Here is a 22,605-nt window from a genome sequence, read left to right as displayed (position 1 = left end):
TTCAAAATGAGTATTAGATTTTCTCAGGGGTATGCATAAAAAAAAGTTTCAGAACTGCAGCTTTATTTAGGTATTCAATGGTTATACTACAAAGCTCCCTGCCAACCCATAACTTTACATAGTTAATATATTGGTTTAAGGAGATATTCTGAAAACATTGGAATAGCAATAGAAAAATACCATGGCTTGTGCAAGGGTCTTCTGCACCAGATTTACACAACGCTGGTACACAGGTTCACAGTATGGAAGAAAGCCAGATTGCAAGGCAGTAGCAACTGACGACAGGCACTGGAATTAAACAAAAAAAAGAGAGAAAACAGTCACTACCTTTCCTCACATCCCTGAAGTGCCTTTTACTTGGGAGAGGTAAATTAAAAGATATTAGCATTTTAAGTATACCCACACGTAACTGATTAAGTAAACACAACCTAGAAAAGCAGTACTGATTAGCTGAGCCAAGGCAATTATTAGCAAGTTGTTACTCCCTCCTACGTATACCAGTTGAGAAAATTTCTCAGCAGCAGCACCTTCTTAGAGGTAGCCAAGAAAGCGCATACGAAACCAGTTACGATAATTCAGCCAGCACTTACACTAAGCTTCAGTATCTTGACCATGTACAAGCCCTAACATTACCTAAGAGTTATGAAACTAATTTTTCCAGAGGTGTTTTCCTGCTTCACACTGGGAAAGTACAGAGAATAGACTACATGGTCTGGTTCATACCGTCAGCTTGTTTGACAATAGGTTTAAAGGAGGGATGAAGGGAGAGCAAGGAGAGAGAAGACAAGAATAAAAGGGGGATGGAACATTACATTTTTTTTCCTAAAAGAATCCCATCAAAGAAAACACTCCAGAATGGCAGAAGAAAAATCTAAAAGATTTCTGCTAAATCTAATGACATTTCCTCAGTCACAAAATTTTCTTACTACAGTCAGAATATTTTCTCCGTAATGGGAAATACCTAACACTGTCAGCTTTTATAGTCATACTTCCTAGTAGGAGCATCTTTAGTAGAAAGTGTAATTCCTAAAAAAAGTTGATAAAAATATTCAAATTTTAACATCTACCTCTAATAAAGGGAAGAGATCTTTATCTTCATCCTTCAACATGTTCCACTTCTGGATTAATGGAGGCATTAGCATCTGAATATATTCCTGTTAGGATGAAAATGCATCAGCTGCTGAAACACTTCACTGCATAGTATTTTATTTCAAAGCTAGAAAATGGATGTATTAAGAATCAATATATATTCTAGTTTTCCAGCAAAAAATCTCTGACATACCATAATTCAATAATTGTTGCAATACATAGAAGTAGTTTAATATTAGAATTTAAAATCTGTGTCTTCAGATTTTCTGCTGAAGCACATAAGTACCTTTGCAGAGTGAATCTTTTCCTCCAGGTTTGGTTTCAGTCTAGCAACTTTTAATAGCCGCCTGGGTTGTAACAATTCTATATGATTGCCTCAGGGCCTATGATTTTACTAGCAATGCAATCTGGCTGTGCATCTGCCACCTGCTTTTCTCAACCATTTCCCATCGCCCTGATGCTACAACCCTATCCCCCCAAGTTCCTGAAACTTCTTCCTCAAGCAACTAACCATCCAGGAAGAAAGTAGTTTCCTATCCCTCCAGAAGGACGCTCTTACCCATTCTGTATACAGCTGTTGCATCCTCCCTGCTACTGGACAGCCACAGTCACAAGGACATTGAGCAAGGCATCCCTATAGCACTGTTGCTCGCAGGAGGTATCTTAAGAGCCAACAGATGCTGCCAGCTAATGCTGTGTCCAAAGATACAAAATTCTAAGTGATTGAAGAAAGTCCCACCATCAGCAGGAGCTCCTATTTAGTTTCCTCCTGGTGCTGTCAAATGTCAAGGTGGCCAGGGCCAGAGAGATACTGAAAAAGAGGTCCTTTGGTGGTGTGGGGTCTCAGATGGCAAGTAAAATGCCATGGACACAACTCAAATTGTTTTATTCTAGTGTGTCTATGTCATGTGAAGCACTATTGAGAAATAAAACAAATTTCAATAACTATCATAAGAAGATGCACACGTGAGATGTACGCATATTCTATTAATTAATATACGTACACTAAAAAACCACCCAAAACCCACTGTTTGCCTGTGTGTTATCTGTGCTTTGTCCAAAGGATTCTGTTTTTATATATAAAACGAATGCCTGTCTCACTCTCTGATAAAGCAATTTCTAGTGATGATGTGCTCCAGTACATTGGAAAGAGGCACAGAGAGCAGCTTAGCTATACTGAAAGTGGTTACAAAAAAGTGTGGTCACTAGAAATTAAAACACACATTCCACCAATTTCTCTAAAGTACCATTGCATATCGATATATGTATCTCCTCTGAGCTGAAAAATTCTGAGCACGAGAAAAAAAAATCACGATGAGAAGCACATTTCACAAGCCACCACACACACAATTGTTTATTCAAAATGACAAATATTTGTGTAGTGGCCAATTACATGCAGTCTATGTATTTTACCTGTAAATATTTAGTATTATCGAAACCTACATAGAAATATCAGCATTTCTGGTTTATAACATGTAAAGCACACTACAAAAAACACTGAACCAGTTTTTCAATCATGATGAGTGCTTCTGCAGAACATAAGGTATACTCACTGGTTTATTTAGATGATGTCCTACAGAATCTGCCAGAGTTCCTATAGCATCATAAAGAATGAGCAGGTTTTTATGCTGGTATTTACTAAATGCGAAGACCAAAGTGTCAAGTATATATGCAAGATAAGGAACAAGCTCTGTACAAGCCTCCTCTTCTAGAGTAGCAAAGGCACTGGGGGAGAAAAAAACAGGTCAGTTAGTATCTTGGAAAAAACAAAACAGAATGACCTCAAAAATGCCCCACAATACCCATTTCTGTTTAAACATAAAACTGTATATAGTCCTCAAATTCATCCAAGATATGTTTTCAAAATGGTATTACTGAGATAACCTCGATCTATTTTGATTGAACATGTAAGGATTCAGCTCCTACATTGTGATGAACGAAATTTAAAAATATTGCCATAAACCCCATTATGTATATGCAGGAAGCCCCCACTGAGAAAAGCATTACTGTACACAAGTTACAATATACCAACTGAAATAGTAGGAACCATAACAAAAACTTGTTTACTTAAGTTAAAAATGGCCCACTATCTTGAATATATGCTGTAGCTGCACCTAGAAGCCCTAGTGTTGTTGTGCCACTACTATGCCAACATCAGCCAACATCTGTTCACTACCTAGAAAAACAGATACAGAAACACATGGAAAACTAAAAGCAAAGACAGGGGATGAACAATTTTAGCCAGCCTTGGTCAAAGCACATCGTGGCATCACAAAAACTTTTCAGGTTGTCTGTCAAGTGTTTGAACAACAGTGCTAAAAAACCAAAACCACCCAAAACAAACACACACACACACACACTCTGACATGCTACTTCAGAGAAACATTAAGGAAAGGAAAAAATGATGAGCTATTGAAGATTTACTGGCCTACCTTGTGTCAACAAGATTATTATTAGCCTGTCCCTGCACTAAAAATGCATGCATCACCGCATGAGGTGAACTATCCCCTCTATTAGCGTGCTACCAAATACAGAAATGCCTTTTTCTTAACACAATGCAACTGTGAACACTAAGCGGCTAGCATTCTTATTTTATTTATTTTATTATTAAGAAGTATTATTTCAGAAAGGCATAAGATGTGAGCAGGAAAACATGTTTCAGTAAAATATCTTTTTGGGTGTCACCAACTAAAGAAGCAATTTCTCAATAGTACAGAAATGAAAGTTAGACATCTGCCATGATACAGAAGTTAGTGATGAAAACACAGTATCCTATGACCAATTTTCAATTTGGTAGCCATTAATGATCTGTGCAACTATTCACTGTAGGGATGCAGCTTTTTGCTCCTCTCCAAGAAGGATCATTGCATTTCCTTGCAATTTAGAAAGCTAGTAAGTATATTTTGACTTGTAACAGTTCTACATTTTCCTTAAAGTGGATTTTACCAGACAGTTTATTTTTAAGCTGCAACAGTAATTTTAATGAATTTCTGCTCTAAAGAAAGCATTTCAAAACACACTATAAATCTGATATTGAGCTTCAAATAATAAAATAATCAGGTGTATTGTTATTTTTAATATTTCCATTTTATCTCTTTCTTATTACTTTAACAGTTTCCACTGCCCATTGCACTTCCTTCATAAGCACTACATAAGGGTATTTAACAACTGCAACACAGCTGTGTTCAACTACGTGCACATTTCAACCATGTTTTGGACAAGGAAAGTATGAACAGAAGTGTGGAATTGTTGTTTGTTGTTGTTTTTTGTTTTGTTTCGGTTTGGTTTTTTTAATAGAATCTGTACATAATCTGATTCCTTGGATCTGAAAATGTGTGAAGGAAGTACTCTTGTATCACCATGTTCCTGCTCATTCAGGAAGGAACAGAAGATTATCACTATGAAAAGATAGAATGGAGCAGATGTTAAAGCCCAACAAATTTGCTAGCCCAATGTATGAAAAGGTTTAGAGACAAAAAGGAAACAGTGTTTAATACTCAAATCTTACTAACTACCTTTCATTATGTTCACTGTATCTGTTCCCAGGCAAGGATACATCTACTCCTTTTGTGCAAAGCTGAGCACAAGAACTCTGACCTCAGCCTTGTCCTTAGGCACTGCTGATATTTGAGGGTGGGGTATAATAATGATGATAATAATAATAATGATAATAATAAAAAATTTGCCTGTTTCAAGTGTTAAGCATACAATCACATGCAGATCTAACTCTGATTTATGAAGAAACCTTCTTGGCAGTCTGCTGTGTACACTCCTGCCCCACACAAACTGATATGTAAAAGCTTTATTTGATGAGCTTCCTGCACAAGAGGTGCTCCCATTCCCATTCCATTAATGGTGTGTCCATTAATGGAGCCATTAGTGTTTTTTTTTTTTTTTAAATATCAGCAGATAAGCATGAGAAGGGAATCTTATCTCCCAGGATCCTCCTTCAAGAGAAAGAGAATATCCCTTGAAATAATCATAAGTCAAATGTTTTGGTAATCCTGAACTAAATATAAACACCATCAGTAAGCCAATGATAGGACAGTTTTCCGTTGCAATCAGTATTGACCTTATTCATATGCATATTAAAAAAAGCCAGATTTCTGGTCAATGAAACATCATATATTGAAAATAAACAAGTGTCACAAACAATTTCTTTTACTACAAGAAATCATTTAGTTCGGTGATTCATATACTCTGAAAACAAACTGGACAAGAGAAATACAAATTAACTTTTTTCATGTTATTACAACTTGGAGTAATTTGTGACTACTCCAGAAGAAGCTGCATCTACTTCAATTTCAAAGAGGAAGAAATACATTAAGAGCTATAAATGGAGTCATGCATTCATTGATAAAGTCATTCAAATAGTTTCCCATGAAAAAGCAGTGTCCCGGATAGCGCTTTTTGATTAAGCTTTAGCTTACCTGCAGGCAGCTTCTTGTACTCTCTTGTTGCTATCCAGGATACGCTTTAGCAACTCAGTCATTAATGGCTTCAAGTATGTGTCTGGGGGTTGACTAACTACCCAGTGTGCATAGCGACTAAGAGTCCAGCATGTAATGGAGCGCACAAGAGCCTTTTTGTCGGAGAGGCACTGAATAAGGTGAGGGATCAGCTCAGGAAGATATGGAATCATACCCTGCATGCAGCCTAGAAGGAAAAATACAGCTCTTGCAGTACCAGCATTAACAAAAGGTTCTATTGTTTTCTATTTCCTAGAAGGGACATATTTTCATTCTCTATCACATAGGAATACATTTTAACAGTATTCAAAGCAAGTCTACCTAATTTATGTTAAGTCCTAAAAAGAAACCTTACATAAACAATAATTAAAATCGCCAATTAAATTTACATTCATTTCAACTACATTTCTACTTCAGTGCTTCCCCAATCTCCAGAAATTCTGCTTTATTAAATGGAGTACGGCAAGTACATGTATGTTTATACATACATGAGTTTTTAATATGAGTTTATAAAGCTTGGAGGTCCTACATCAGTCTACTCAGAGTAACCTAGACAACAGGTAGAGAAAGACTCGGTCTTGACAATGAATCCTCACATCATTAAAAAGGATTCCTTAAGAAACTTAAATTTCTTCTTGTTTTCTCCTAATATCATACAAATACCGACCAGCAATAAAAACTACACATTTCAAGTCAGCAAGGGCAGTAATAACAGAAGTACTAACTTTCACCTTGCTTGACTTGAAATCGAAACCAACAAAAAAGTTTTCTAGTAACAAAGAAAAAAGTATGTTCACTAGGCACTGTGGGAAGAAAAAGATAATCCAGGCATGGACCCAAATGTATTCCTTCAGCTTGCAAAAGGGACAGAGATGCTGGAAAAGCAGGCAGAAAGCCAAGCAAGCCTGTGAGTAAGTACAAAGGAATGGAAGTTATCATATTTAAGTTGGAGAACCATCCACAAAAAGCAGCTCAGGGCACTGAAGTCACACAAATGGTCTTCTCCATTTCTGAAAACACTTAAATGAAATGTAAGGCTCAAATTTATTAAATATTCCTTTTCTATGAAATCAAGGTAGTATCTCATGAGAGACCAATAAATATATGCTGCAGAGTTAAGAAAGGGAGAAATAAAAGAAATTATCTAAGTTACTTAGCCTCCCAAACATGCATAGATTTGAAAATGAAAAATTAAATAACTGCAGTCACCAATTAGTAGATGTAGAGATTAATCACCAAAACCAAACTAGCTAAAGACAGACACTTGTTTGCATAACTAAATTCACCTGGAAGGAATCACAGAGCTGCTTTAGAACCAATCAAAAATTCAGCAACCTGATATGCACTGTTGCCTTACCTTCAGCAATTGCTCCAAGAACAAGGATACCAGATTCTTTAACTACCCATTCGGGATGGAAAAGCAATTCCTTCAAAAGAGGCAAGATGTGTGGCAGAAGTTCATCACGAAATACATTGGCTAGGACATCTAGAGCAGCAGCAGAACATTTCCCTGAAGGGAATTAACAGTGTTAATCCCTGCTTATTATACAAGTAGTTGTAGTTAGGCAATATAATCCTCATTCTAACTTTGACCCGCCAGTGGAGTCTCAGGACATTACGAGGAAAGATACTTCCATTTCATTACAATACAGAGTGATCCACCGTGCTCTGGTGCAAAGCCACAGCTCTTACAAAGCCAGTTTTGCAGCACTTAAATAGCCACTAAAAGGACTTACACACTAGGGATATTAAAACACTCACTGACAGGAACCACGCCATTGTATTGCAGCATTATATACACTACATGATTTCAGGATGGCATAACACTAAGGAAGAGAGGGAAGGTCTGTGACACGCATATAACATATTGGAGGAACTAAGGAGAAAGGAGAAATGGCCTAAAAATATTAGCATTTGATTCAAAAGAAAATGCTTAAACATGATGCATGTCTCAGCAAAAAAAGGCAAAATCATCCAACTCTAGAGACTGAAAGGAATTTACTGGCCTCTGCTCTGAGCTTTTATACCTTACTCCTATTCTGTGATGCACCAATATAAAGAGGAACACCTCAAAATATGTTTGAAAGTTTTAATCCCATATCTTTAGCAAACAAAAGCTCATAAAAGAAAAATCGAACAACTGCAAAACATGATTCAGAAATCCTTACTCTGTTTTTCTGCTGTGGTGTTGTCATGTCTAGAAAAAATAATGCTACGGTGGTTTTATAAAGAATGCTCATATTACAGAATTTATACTGCACTTTTTGCTTATTATGATATCAGTTTCTTCTTAATCTGTCATAAAGGATCCAACTGGTCTCATTAGTAATCAATGCTGCTAACTGTCAGGCTGCGCTGATGCTTCCTCTCTGTTCAAATTGGAAGTCAAATATAGAACACTGGATAAGAAATAGGGCACACAATTCTGATTTTCAGATAATCCAAATTCTCTCAAGTCCAGATGACATTATGTCAATACAGATTTCTTAACTGTTCTGCTCCTTCTTTTTCAGGCCACCATTCCTGGACAACTTTAGCTTCCTCACCATCTTAATCAAAACTGTGCACCACAGGGCACCCTCTCTCATTTCAGCTACTTTTTTCAGAAAATATGTATTTAATTCCGCAATCTCTGCACACAGCAGTGACAAGAACAACATTATGGATCTAAAACTGTATTTTTTTTTTAAAAAGAGGCTTTGCAGAAACAAGCATATTTGCACTCATATCTTCTTCTAAAATAATTTACAAAATTCAGATAAGTCTCAAATTTTTTTAACCTTAAGCTTCAAGGTACATTCACCTGTTGTGAAAACTCAGGCCTTAGAAGAAAAAAAAAAAATTATGTGGCTATGTCTAAATCTCAAAACATTATTCCACAATGAGGCTACTTGCAGAGTATATTTAAGTCAGACTTGTCAGAATTTCACTAGCTATTTTCTATCACTGAGCTTAAAAATCACTTTGTGGAGTTTTCTTTCCTTACCACATGGCCTATTTGGCCTAAAGGTCCTATGACCCATACATAGGCCATCAGAACTGTAGTTTCCTCACAGCTATCTCCTCTCTTCATAACTAAGGTACTATATTCTGGTCAGAAGCAAATTCCTCAGATAGAAAAGAACCACAGGTAATGGCCATCAGTAGTAGCATGTTTACACGGAAAAAGAAAAAAAAAAACCAAAAAACAAATGAAACACACAAACCAATTTTAGAGGTGTGGTGGTTTAACCTGGCAGGCAGCTAAACACCACACAGCTGTTCACTCACTCCTCCCCCCGCAGTGGGATGGGGGAGAGAATCAGGGAAAAAAAAGTAAAATTAATGGGTTGAGATAAAGACAGTTTAATAGGACAGAAAAGGAAGGGAAAATAATGATGATAAAAGAATACACAAAATAAGTGATGTACAATGCAATTGCTCACCGCCTGCCAACCGATGCTCAGCCAGTTCTCGAGCAGCGGTCACTGGCCCCCGGCCAACTCCCCCCAGTTTATATACTGAGCATGACGTCACATGGTATGGAATATCCCTTTGGCCAGTTTGGGTCAGCTGTCCTGGCTGTGCCCCCTCCCAGCTTCTCGCTGGCAGGGCATGGGAAGCTGAAAAGTCCTTGACTAGAGTAAGCACTACTTAGCAACAACTAAAACATCAGTGTGTGATCAACATTATTCTCGTACTAAATCCAAACCATGGCACTATACCAGCTACTGGGGAGAAAATTAACTCTATCCCAGCTGAAACCAGAACAAGAGGGAAGACTGAAGTAAAAAAAAGCATTATTAAGCTTCCTCCAGCTATCAATGTGTAAGAGCTTTTTTTTTTTTAAACTGAAGTTAAACAGGTGATACATGATTTTTATTATCTTGTAGAATAAAATTCTAAGTCCAAAAGTTCTGTTGAACTGCACCCAGTAAACATTTGTAGCTTGATCTGCCACATTTGAAATAAGAAATAAACTTGGCTAGCTTTTGCCAATACAGTTACCTAGTCAAAGTGTCATCTGAAAGACTCTCCCTCCACCCCATCCACCAATTATGTCAGCAGATAGGTCTATTTGTATTCAAAAGCAAAAACTCAGTATTCCTATACATAAAAGTCCTCTTTTTACTGTGGTTCTTGTATTATGTAAGTAGCTCTATTTTAAAACATTTTACACATTACTTTGACATACTTAAATTCCAGTCAGAAATAGTATCATCATCATCAAGTTCATCATCATCATCGTCATCATCTTCAATACCATCTTCTTCATGTTGCTGAGCCACCGTCCGTGAACGATGAAAACGAGGTCTTATGTCCTGTTCGCTATCTGGAATAGCTTCGTCTTCTTCAACATCCCCCTGTCATCAAAATGTTTTATCAGATAAACTAGTCCAACTATATTGCTCAAGGAAGTTAAGAATGTAGCTTTAGTTCAAGATTTTACAAGCATATAGAAGATTCACATCCCACTTGTGCTGTCCAGCTAACTAAAAATGCCATTGTTCCTGCATTCTGCTGCCGCATTTACCAGAAAAATGACAGGAAGATAGAAGCAAGAGAGGTAAGCTCCCACACAAAGTATCCTTCTTGTTAAGAAATTACTCTTGATGGGAATGAAATAGAAAGAAGAAGTGATAGAGAAATTCTGGTACACAGACATATTCTAAAATGTAGTGATGGAAAAAGCCATGTATTCAATTTAGAAGGCATTAGAACTAATTCTGAACATTTTTTTAGGCTGCATTGTTGCAGTAGTTCATGTGTAATAATACCCCAGCTCTCCCTAAGTTGGGTGGGAGGGGACAGGGACAGGAAAGCCCACTGATTATTTTCCAACAAACATGGCAGCAGTCGCATTTAGTATTTGGAACAGCACACCTTGCCCAGTAAGCTAATTCTCCAGTGAACAGATGGTAGACCAGATCTGCCCATTCTGATCTGAATCATTCTGATTTACAGGTCAGAAGCTAACCAGGTATTCTTACAGAGTAAAAGAAATTGATGCTCACCTTCAACAGAATAATATCGATCTCTGAATATTTCATACCATTTACCAGCACAGGTATCAGCCTACAAAGAAATATTGATACATATCAAAATAACACATAAAAAAAGCAAGCCAGTTTTCAGCTACCTGGACCATAATTTTGGTTGTAAACCTCACTCCCCCAACCCAAAATAAAAAAAAACCCTTACTCTGGTAACAAAAGCTCGTACCTAAACCAAGCTCCATTTCATAAGGTTCATCAATACTTTGTAATCTAAAAAAGTGTTAATTTCAAATTACAAACTTTTAACTAGAGGGTAGCCAGATGGCATAACTGAGTTTTAAACTTCAAAAAACAGATATGCTTCCATATGATGAATTTATTCTGAAGCACCTTTCAGAAATTAAGCCTAAAGGTTTTCAGTAAGAATTCAAACTCCCACAATATGCATGATAAACAAGTACCAAAAGTTGGCTCTCATCAATAGTAGTTGTCACTTTATTTGTTTGTGGCTGAAGACTCTACCTCACTACTCTTAAAGATAGAAGCCTAACTACATTAAGTCCTCCTATCCTTTTGTTATTACTTCAATAAGATGTCTCCAACATTGCACAGATCTTGACTAATCTGTATTAGGGTTTCACTTTGTTATTAAACTCTTTATGGGACTCCAACTGTAGAAATGTATAGTTAAAAAAAGTACTATGGGAAAAAAATCAAATACTTCACATAAAAAACACATTCTCCACAAAAAAAAAAAAAATTCCATAAAAGTGTGTATTATAAGTCAAATCAAGCTAATAATGAAATCACCATGGACTGACCCAGCACCAGTGACAGACTCAATCTCTCTATATTCTGCAGCTGAGGAGTATTGTTTTTGAAGGTACCAGGCCAGCAATAACATTCACGCATTGCAATGGCACATCACCTTCTGAACTTTCAATGAAGGAATAATAAGTATTCACATTAACACCAATTCATCGGCATTTCTGCAGCATACTTCATGAAGTATGCAGGAGATATGTATTTTATAAGAAAGCCTACAGGAGCAAAATGGAACAAGCTGTTGATACCACATGAACAGGTTTTTAGAAGATCTTGTCCTACTTTTAATTCAATATTAAAAAAAAAAAAATTATCATGAAGTATTGACAGACTTACATAGCTCCCTAGTCAAACAGGACTCACCAACAAATAAGTTGCTTTCAACAAATATGACATTGAAAGATCATGAGAGAAATGTAACGTTACTCTTATTTACTTGTTTTTCTAGAAATTTAAAAACTTTTAAAAAAAAATTAAAAAAATTGAGCATGATGCTGTTGCAGTGTCCATGTCCATGTCAGCCAAAAGAGGTTTAATACTAGTTGTTATTAACTAGTAGTTAAAAATTACTCTTATTCTCAGTCTAAACAGTTCTTAGCTAGCAGTTAATAACTACTGTTACTCTCAATATAAACATGATGTGTGTTGGGAAGGGGGTGGGTAGACTCACAAATTGTGCTATCACTCTTCTACCTTTTGAGCTACAGGAGTAGGAATTAAGTAAAACCGTTTTAAAACTTAGAAATTATTTCTCATAACATTGGTTCTCCTGTTTTTAACTCCTATTCCTCCACTGCTACAGTAGGTGTTTTAATCTCAATTCTCTCCTTTCTAATTGCTTACGAAAACTGGAATTTTGCTGATTTTTAATTGCTTCAAAGCTATACTGCTTATTTTTGCTGAGAAGAACGCATCTCTTCTGTCTGTGATGCTGTTCTTCCACTCAAGATCTTGAGAGAACTGCCCTAGTAATTTCAAAAACCTTCCACACATGTATAAAAACAAAGAGTATCCATTTACTGGGAACACTGAAGAATTCATTTCCTATTGCAAAAGACTTCAGATTAGTCTGGAAAAAAGTTACAAGCACTGTTGCAGAAATGCAGATGTTTAAGTCTCAAACATGGACAGTCATTCCTATTCAATCAAAGATCTACATTTTGAGGCATAGGATAACTTTTTGAAACTTACAAAAAGTAGTTTTTGAAACTTAAACTACTACCAGGCTGCAGAAGTATGAAGGAACACATTTTACATGCTTTCTTCAAGTTAAAATTGCAATAGCAATTGATATAAAATTGATTCCTAAATCCAAGTGATGTCATGCCATTTTGTTATGCTCTTTAGAAAACGGGGAACCCTTTGCGTGACTATGCACATAGAAGCATTGCACGGAGATGCCTACATCAGCAGTAGTCAAGACAACATATTGTTGGTACACCAGATATTACAGGTAATGCCATGTGGAGATTTTGAGATTAAGTGCATGTTAGTACATCTTTGCAATCATCTGAAGCTTAAGAGCCTGTTAAGCTTGAGGTAAAGCACCACAGTGACATGGTTTAGGTTGCTTCTGGAGCTCGTTGGGTCTGAAACCCTCAGCAGTCTTTTCAATGAACTCTGTGCTACAGCCATTTTTACTATGCACAAGAACTAGCTACAGGAAAATTCTAAGCATACTGCAAGCTAGGTACAGTCTCTATAAGAGTAACCAGGAACAAGTCAACTGATTTAAAGATGACTATTTCAAAATAAATAGGAGTTGTAATTCTTAATACTTACTTAGTAAGATGCCGACATAATACATCTTTACAAATTGGCTGTTCAGCCAAGGTCAGCCAAAACTCACAAGCCTCCAAAGCCACATTTTCATCTTGGTCCTGGGTCCTCTGAAGCATGTACTACACAATATAAAAATAAATTTCTTGTATAAGATAGAAGTTTTAAGTGTCCAGAAGAAACTACCAACATTGTAAAGTGTGTTCGTAAAACCAGACTATGCTACCATAGCAATTTTGTTTCTTTGGGGTGAGGGGAAGAAACAGACATAAGAGACTACTTAAGGCTATAGTGAGAATAAGCTAAGAGAATTCTTTCTTAATGCTAGATGATTCAGATTCTAAATTTCTTCATTGCTTAAGTAAGAACATTATTACCAAGAAAGTGCAGAGACCCAAGATAATAAACAGCAGTTCCCTGTGAATAGATTTTTATTTTTAGTTTTTTACTCCTCCTTTGCACTTTTGAATAAAAAGGTACAACTATACCCTTAAGAAGATGGAAATACTTTGTATTTCCAGTACCATAAAAAAGCTTCCCTTCCAAATCTTGATTACCTGACAGGATGTAGGTAAGTAGAACCCATAACAGGAAGGGAAAAAAAAAAAAAAAAGTCTCACATTTTTCTAGCATGAATGCTCATTCAGAGATTCAGTATCAAATCTTTAAGCTTGCTATTAATATTCGGGTCACGGCCGAATATATTAATATCAGCTCACGGCTTAGACAGGTATACTCTGCACTGGGTAAAAAACTGGCTGGACGGCCGGGCCCAGAGAGTTGTGGTGAATGGAGTTCAATCCAGTTGGCGGCCGGTCACGAGCGGTGTTCCCCAGGGCTCAGTTTTGGGGCCGGTCTTGTTCAATATCTTTATCAATGATCTGGACGAGGGGATCGAGTGCACCCTCAGTAAGTTTGCAGATGACACCAAGTTGGGTGGCAGTGTTGATCTGCTCGAGGGTAGGAAGGCTCTGCAGAGGGACCTGGACAGGCTGGATCGATGGGCCGAGGCCAACTGTATGAGGTTCAAAAAGGCCAAGTGCCGGGTCCTGCACTTCGGCCACAACAACCCCATGCAGCGCTACAGGCTTGGGGAAGAGTGGCTGGAAAGCTGCCTGTCGGAAAAGTACCTGGGGGTGCTGGTTGACAGCCGACTGAACATGAGCCAGCAGTGTGCCCAGGCGGCCAGGAAGGCCAACGGCATCCTGGACTGTATCAGAAATAGTGTGGCCAGCAGGAGCAGGGAAGTGTTCGTGCCCCTGTACTCGGCACTGGTGAGGCCGCACCTCGAATACTGCGTTCAGTTTTGGGCCCCTCACTACAAGAAGGACGTTGAGATGTTGGAGCGTGTCCAGAGAAGGGCAACGAAGCTGGTGAAGGGTCTGGAGAACAAGTCTTATGAGGAGCAGCTGAGGGAACTGGGGTTGTTTAGCCTGGAGAAAAGGAGGCTGAGGGGAGACCTCATCGCTCTCTACAACTACCTGAAAGGAGGCTGTAGCGAGGTGGGTGTTGGTCTCTTCTCCCAAGTAACTGGCGATAGGACGAGAGGAAATGGCCTCAAGTTGCGCCAGGGGAGGTTTAGATTGGATGGGAGGAAAAATTTCTTTACTGAAAGAGTGGTTAAACATTGGAAGAGGCTGCCCAGGGAAGTGGTTGAGTCACCATCCCTGGGGGGATTTAAGAGACGTGTAGATGTGGCGCTTAGGGACATGGTTTAGTGGGCATGGTGGTGTTGGGTTGATGGTTGGACTCGATCTTAGAGGTCTCTTCCAACCTTAGTGATTCTATGATTCTATTCTATGATTCTATGATTTAATCCTCCTTCAACCAAAAATAATCAATACCTGCATAAACAAAAAGCCTAAGTAGACTACTGCTACATCAGTTTCTTATACACAACTGCCAAAACAATTTAGGAAAGAGTCTTGCAACTTCCAAAATAGTAATTTCTGCATTCTTCCATGTCAGCCCTTATTTCTGGAACAACTGGTCCTTCCACTCATTTTAGAAAACCTCATGGAAGTCCATGCAGCTACCTTTCCTCACACATGGATTTAGAGCAAAAGAAATCCTTCTTCAGTTGCTTCAGAATACCATTTTATTCTCAAAATTAAATAGAATGGGGGGACTTTTATTACCCTTATGTGTTTCAGGGATGCAAGACTTGCCACGAACACACCCCTTCCTACAAAATTGCACTAAATAACAAGCTTTTCCTAAAGGTTCACTATTGTGATTAAGAACTCACAGTAACATAAAGACTGCTCTATTCTGAGCTGTCAACAGATTGCAGCTTGGAAAAGTTGAAAAATATCCTACTCATTTTAAGCAAGGCTTCCTTAACGCACCTTAAGTTAAAGAGATTTGGCATTTTTCCCCAGAGGGCTTGAAAATCCACTATTTTGTTGTGGATTTCTTATTTGTCAGGAAGACAAAACCAGAATGACAAAAAGTAATCTGTTTGAAGATGCCACTCACACTGTCATTTCCTCTTTAAGTATCTATTATAAGTATTATACTATATGCTCCATGAAGTTAGATAGCAGTAGATCGAAAAGGCTACTTACACTCAGTGGTGTAAGATAGCCATATACACAGCTTGGAAATCATAGCAAGAACAGTGATCCCAGTAATAGAGCAAAATGTGGGAAGGGCATTTGAAGGCTTTTTTTTTTTAATATTATCATGCCAAATTGTAATAAGTACTTTTAATGATAAGCTATGAAGTTCTACTGACTTTAGTTGCTTCATTGCAATAAACTACAAAATAGCATAGGAAGATTATTCAGTACAGTTTTGTGTACTCTGTAACATAAACAATGTTGTGTTAGTCTTGTTAAGTCAAACCAGCAAGAAAAGAACAGTGGGATACACAAAGTGTTAAGAAGAACGCATCCTTTGAGCAGTAACAGACATGTCTTTATCTGAAGAAAGCAAAAGGATGCAGAAGTCAGTATATATTTTTATATCTATATGTATTTCTACTGAGAAAGATCTTACGAGTCATGTGTTTGGATAAATATGCTCTGTGAGCATACAAGTGCAATCTAATAATTGAAATGTTAGGTTGGTTTGCTCCTAACTGTTACCAAGTTCTCAGACAAAAAAAGAAAAAACATGTGCTTCTGCTCACCTGGAAGTGCATGCTCAAAAAACCCAATGAAATCCAAACTCAGCCATTCCTGTACGCTCCAGGTATTTGGCAAGAAAGTTAATACTAAACCTGTCTGCTTCAAAAGCATGATGCCTGCCAAGACCTTCTTAGAATTACTACTGGAACATTAATATTCTTAACTACTTTAAAAGTGATTCTCCATAAGCATAAAGAACATAATGTAGATACAACTTTCTCTCTTTTAAGACTTTCTTTACTTAGAGCAGCCATCAGCAGCAGCATTCAGCTTGGAGGCATTAAAGCCCCAAAGGTGCAAAACCTGACTCATTTAAATGCCGAACAATAGTCAGTTCTGGGATAATACATTTGCACATACCAGGATGTATACAGAACTGGGGAAATCAGTAACAGTAGACAGTAGTCCCAAAACTGAAAAAAACCTAACAGTCTAAACTTTCTGTTACAGAACAGAAAATCACTACTACTGTCTTTTGTAGAGAGGAAGCCTAGTAATAGTTTTCCCAAAAGCAAAATACCAGATACAATGAGAATATAATCTTGGGTCTTTTTCTGGTTGGTGACACCATTTCTACCTACAAAGTCCAGAAGTTCCTTACTGATCTTAGGAGGGTGAAGAACCAGAGAAGTTACCACTTCTTGACCATATAATCGCCAAAGCTTTATTCTCTCTCAAAACCCAAAAAATCTCTCAACCAACCAAACAAAAAACCCCACCACCAAGTACCAACATGTTATATGAGAACATGTCTGCCAAGACTGGTGTCAAGGAATTCCAGATAACATATAGGAAGACTAGACAGCAGGCCAAGGCTGTCAAAGGTCACCTCAGGTTTATGCATCTCTAATGCCTGTGTCCAGGAGCAGAAAAACTTGGCAACTTCTTTTTTTTGTCTGGACACAGTCCTCATGGAATTTGACACTGGGTTATGACCCACTTGTCCACATGAAATCTGCATGAGAAACATTCTGATCTTAGCTATATTTCCAGTCTGGTAAGTAACATATGTAAACGCTACCTAGAAACTGCCAGTATTTCCCAGAAATGTGGAAATTACAGCTCGAACAGTTGAGTAGACAAAAAAACAGAGCTGATTGCACTCATCTAGAATGGTAAAGGAACTATCAAGTGACATTAACCTCTACAACTGAATGCAATGGGAGGCAATGTTGTTAGTAGCTCAAAGAGCATCTCAGCTATATAAAATAACATGCCTTATCCTTGTTATGGTCAACACATCCGAAAACAGTGACAGCTTCTATGTGTAAACAGTAGCAGTATCAGCACTAGCACTAGATTTTTAACATGATTTTCTCACTTGGGGTCAAGCAATGCCTGGCTGCTCCATAGTATAGCTGATCCCAGCCATTTCAGGATCAATTAACTTAATGAAGAATAAACAACTGCCACATGCATTGCCTGTCAAACACAATGTCAAGTTGGCAATTAGCTAAGAAGAAAGTTTTGCAATCTCAGTCTTGAAGGAAAATAAAGAGTAGGCAAGTGCAAGAGTAACATATCTGTTCTGATGAATACTTTTTACCTGTTATTACTCCTGCAACCCCAAACAGGTTTCAGCACACAATCTGGGAAATGAGACTCACCTCAACTATGCTAATCATATGAGGAAGCAGGCGATCCATTCGAACTTCCAGCAACATTACCAGAGCACGGCAAACATTTTTGCGTACTTCAGGCTCCTCATCACCAGCCAGTGCAAAAAGATTCTGTTGGAAAGTAATACCAGTTGAAAAGCCTCAGTTCATCTAGTTCAACTTGCACTTAAATTGACATTACTGGCAAACTAAAGTATGCAAATATGTACTTCTGTACTCTCCCACCCCACACCTCAGAATACCATTTTATTTCTTAAAGACATATGGTTCAGCAAATGAACTCTTCAGACTCTCAATGTGTATTGTACACATAACTAAAACACCGCGTAATATTAGCACTGGCACAAGAACAGTATTTTCTGGATTTTTTTTTTCTCCTAATCATAAATGAAGTTCTGAAGCCGGAAAACTCCCATCAGTACGTAACAGCAGCAAATCAAATACTTTAGATAACCCAAAATACCACCCTTCTAACCCATGTTCAGCAGCAGTATTCAGAGAGACCCAGACAGACTCAGTGACATGATGAACCCTGCACTGCACTTTCTGTCACAGGTAAGTGACAGACTGCTGCCATTACTTTTAAACCTTTATGCAACAAGAGTTTCCTCTCCTTATGAAGGGGAAGCATCTTTCAAAATACTGTTTTTTGGACTTGGAGAGTGCTTAGACTAATCAACTCTGAGCACAAGCATACAGAATGAGGACATACATCCATGGGGACTGAAGCTAAGAACAGGCAACCAGAAATAGGGAGTTTGGGTGCAGAGGTAGTTATAAAACATAATTCAAAACTCTTGATAAATCAGATACGTAATTTGACTTAATCACCCAACCAAGAATGCATACTCACCTCAATAAAAGAATCTATGTGCAACATAAGAGCTTGAGTTCTGCTGATGATAAATTGATTGACGCATGCAACAGCGTGAGACCTACAAATGGAACAGTTAAAATGTACATTTTTTCATGAGTTAAAAACATTTTCTAAACGGTACATAGGCATCAAAAACATTAGGAAGCAAATTACATTGTCCAAACATCTTCTAGAGGCACGAGGGAACAATCTGCAGATCTATAGTACTACCAAGCAAAATTACTAAACCACATTTTAAGTACCACCTTATACTCTGATATATCTAATAAATATTTAAAAAGAAAGTATTCAGTAAATAAAAACCAGAGCAGGATGACTACATCTGGCATATTTGTTCTGAACAGTATGTAAGGATGTTCTTTCGAGTGTATTATGATTATTGATCTTCTCAGATATTAACAATTCCATACAAGTCAACACAGTGAAATTTTAGCATGCCCTTCTTCATTGTTAAGTATCCAACTGCCTTTGCAATATTTTTAGTATTTAGTGAGACCAGTATGTGTCAACAATACAGTTGTAGCTTAGAACAAACACGTACTTGTAGTAGGATACATACTAGAACACTTGTGGTAGAACCATACTAAAAAATGAGGCATTGGTTCTTGTATTCCATTTCATGCAAAGCCATTACTTACAGGTCTTTTTCATTTTCGGAGATACAAAAGTTAAATTCCATAAGTAAAGGCACAAGGCAAAACTACCTGTAAAAGCCTTTGAAGATTCATTCAAGTATTTTTACTAATCTAACTCCAAACTTCTATTCTGTTCAGACATTTCTTGGAAGACTGTTTCATAAAACATTGTTCAAAAGTTGTCTCTTGACAGATTTAAATACGAAGTATTTTACTGACACTACTGTAATAGTTTTCATACTTCAACACTATGTAATGAAACCAGGCTGCGGGTCAGCAGGTGGCCTGCTTTAAACTTGAAACTGGTTTAACAGTCTCAAAGCCAAAGACATCACAGCATAGGAAAAAAGTGAGAAGACTGTATAACATGTTAAGGAAAAAAGCATGTTTTTCTCCATCTCTCCCAGCTCCAAAGAAGTATTAAGCTTAGCTTTCCACAAAGGAAAGTTCATGCTTTGTTATATATTTTTCTTAGTGTGAACCTATTTTAGGTGAGTTTCTAAAACTTATTTGAATCCTATCACGATATATTCCAAGTTATACTCTTCCTCTTAGTCGTCACCATCTACTGCTCTTGGCAACAAAGAATTGCCACCTCCAAATTGTAGTACCTTTCAATATAATTTTCAAATAGGAGTTAAAAAACATGTTATCAAGAGAATCACAGAATGGTTGAGGTTGGAAGGGACATCTAGAGGTCATCTGGTCCAACCCCTCTGCTCAAGCAGGGCCACCTACAGCCAGTTGCCCAGGACCGTGTCCAGATGGCTTTTGAATACCTCCAAGGCTGGAGACTCCATCACCTCTGTGGACAACCTGTGCCAGTGCTTGGTCACTCTCACAGCGAAAAAGTGCTTCCTGATGTTCAGAGTGAACCTCCTGTGTTTCAGTTTGTGCCCATTGCCTCTGGTCCTGTCACTGGGCATCCAAGAGCCTGGCTCCACCCTCTTTACACCCTCCCTTCAGGTATTTACATACACTGATGAGCTCCCAGTCCCAGCTCTCTCAGCCTTTCCTCATGGGAGACATGCTCCAGTCCCTTCATCATCTTCATGGCCCTTTGCTAGACTCTCTCCAGTATGAACATGTCTCTCTTGCACTGGACAGCCCAAAACTGGACACAGTACTCCAGGTGTGGCCTCACCTGGAAGATGAGGGGAAGGACCACCTCCCTTAACCAGCTGGCAACAGTCCAGCCCAGGATACCATTAGCCACCTTTGTGGCACACTGTTGGCTCATGTCAGGGTAAAAGCTACACTTCTTTGTAATAAATATTAGCTATAGCAATATAATTCTGGATTTTTTCTTTTATTCTATACTTCTGTTAATTTGGAGAGCTTTATACAGTTTTACAGTGAAAAGATGATGAACCCATTTAATTTGATTCAGCTGAAAGATAAATAGCTTTCTAAGTTTTGGTGCAGTTAAAGCAGAAAAAATTTTCTGCAAGAACTCAGAAACTATTGTCAGCAAAAGAATTTTGACTCTCCCATTGCTGAAGTCATTACAAAATGAATGCAGAATTGTTCTTTCTAATCAGAATATTAAGTTCTAACCATAGCATTGAATTTTTCATAATAATATGCAAAAACTTAAAAGCAACAGCTTGATTTTCAAAACCATAGGCTGACTGTGTATTTGGAAGATGTATAAAGAGGCGAGATTGTTGTATTAACAAAGCAAATAAACATGGAAATTACTGATGCATGGAATCTCTGTGGACCTCTGCAGGAGCATTTAAAAAAACTAAGCATGTTTTAAACAGATCTACAAAATAGCAACCTTGCTGCTCATGTAAAGAAAATTTTAACAGGTAACTATACTACAACACCTAAACATACCTTATTTTTGGACTGCTGTGCTTGAAGAACTGCAAGAATTTAGGAATCATGATATTGAGTGGTCGGTCCAATACATCGCTATCTAAAATTTCAGCAGAATCTTCACATATCTTCTGAAGAGCGCCAAATGCACCCTGTTTAAAAAAAAAAAACAAAAATCTCTTCTTTCACATTCTGAAGAAAGCAAAATTTCAGGTTTTGTACAGAACAGGTAATTTCAGCACAACACAGTAAATGTAGCTAGTTAACACAGTAAATGCAGCTAACTAAACATGGAGTTAAACTGAAACATCCTTAAAGGCTTTTTATTTAAGCGCTTTATACTGGCATCTGTAAGCTCTCAAGCTGGGTGAGTCAGTGGGTAAGTGGTAATTTTAATTTTAGCATTCAATGCTCATCTATTCAATCATATTTTTAAAAATGCTTAAAAGCTAGTTCTTATTTGAGAAATAAATGTCCAGGTGCAGAAGTATCCAATTTAATTACATATATAATTGTATTTCCTTTCGTGGTTTGTTACGGGGCAAAACAGAATTCTGGATATGATGGTCAATTTGAGTTTCATTTTCAAATGTTTTTTTCTTTTTCTTGAGAATGCAGCACCAAACCACTGCATAACTGCATGGCATCTTGGACCATTATCCTATCTCTGAGGATTATTTTATACAAAATGCTTCACACACTTCCATGGAGACAGTATCAAGTAACTAAAATTGTGTGATCACAGATTTTAATTTTTTTAAATCACACAAGGCTTTTTTCCTCCTCGTGGTTTAAAACAATTCACTTGCTATTTACTTATTTTCCTTCACACATACTGAACAAAACAGTTCATTTCACCCTGATATAGCGATGACAGATCGCTTTTCCAGATTAAGTTACAAGAGGAATGAACACTACTTTTAAGTAAGAGAAAATTCAGGGTCAGCTTTACGATGCTGATGCCTAAAAGATTAGGCATCACAAAGCGGTAACTTCAGGACACTACTCAGCTGAGATGCTACAACTACCCATCTGCAGTCTTATTCTGCTTTTATGCAAAGAAAACAGATTTGTTTGAATGAACAGTAAGAACATGGAATGCAGGTAGAAGAAAAAGTATCAAATTTGAGCCACTGTTCTCTGAGAAGAATATATGTGAACGTATACGCAAACTCACACACAATACTATACATACACAGCGCCTATGAAGATAGATAAAAATAATCAAATTCAGATTATAATCTTCTATTTTCTATAAGTCTCTTTACCTCACAGGTATTGTAATCTTCAGAATCCAACAGGCTGCAAAGCTTTGGCAAGAGTTCAGGCCAATTCTGTAATTCCCCTTTTGAGGCAATCGTTGTTATCAGAATGCCTAAAG

At 37.6% G+C, this 22,605-nt stretch overlaps 1 protein-coding gene across 1 annotated transcript in view; it reads right to left on the bottom strand.

The window, feature by feature from the left end:
• TNPO1 (transportin 1) overlaps positions 1–22,605 on the bottom strand; it is a 116,812-nt gene that overhangs the window by 16,032 nt on the left and 78,175 nt on the right. The window contains exons 4-15 of the mRNA XM_009327301.1: positions 22,493–22,599; positions 21,243–21,376; positions 18,742–18,823; positions 17,877–17,999; positions 13,142–13,260; positions 10,553–10,613; positions 9,733–9,901; positions 6,916–7,068; positions 5,520–5,745; positions 2,643–2,814; positions 1,068–1,154; positions 181–288 (exon numbers count right to left, since the gene is read on the bottom strand). Coding sequence (XP_009325576.1) covers positions 181–288; positions 1,068–1,154; positions 2,643–2,814; positions 5,520–5,745; positions 6,916–7,068; positions 9,733–9,901; positions 10,553–10,613; positions 13,142–13,260; positions 17,877–17,999; positions 18,742–18,823; positions 21,243–21,376; positions 22,493–22,599 — 1,541 coding nt within the window. The remainder of the gene's footprint in view (positions 1–180; positions 289–1,067; positions 1,155–2,642; positions 2,815–5,519; positions 5,746–6,915; positions 7,069–9,732; positions 9,902–10,552; positions 10,614–13,141; positions 13,261–17,876; positions 18,000–18,741; positions 18,824–21,242; positions 21,377–22,492; positions 22,600–22,605) is intronic.

The sequence above is a fragment of the Pygoscelis adeliae genome, unplaced genomic scaffold (assembly GCF_000699105.1).
Source record: "Pygoscelis adeliae isolate BGI_AS28 unplaced genomic scaffold, ASM69910v1 Scaffold26, whole genome shotgun sequence".
NCBI classification, from domain to species: Eukaryota; Metazoa; Chordata; class Aves; order Sphenisciformes; family Spheniscidae; genus Pygoscelis; species Pygoscelis adeliae.
Note: the sequence above shows the minus strand (reverse complement) of the source record. Positions and strands in the feature narration are given on the sequence as shown.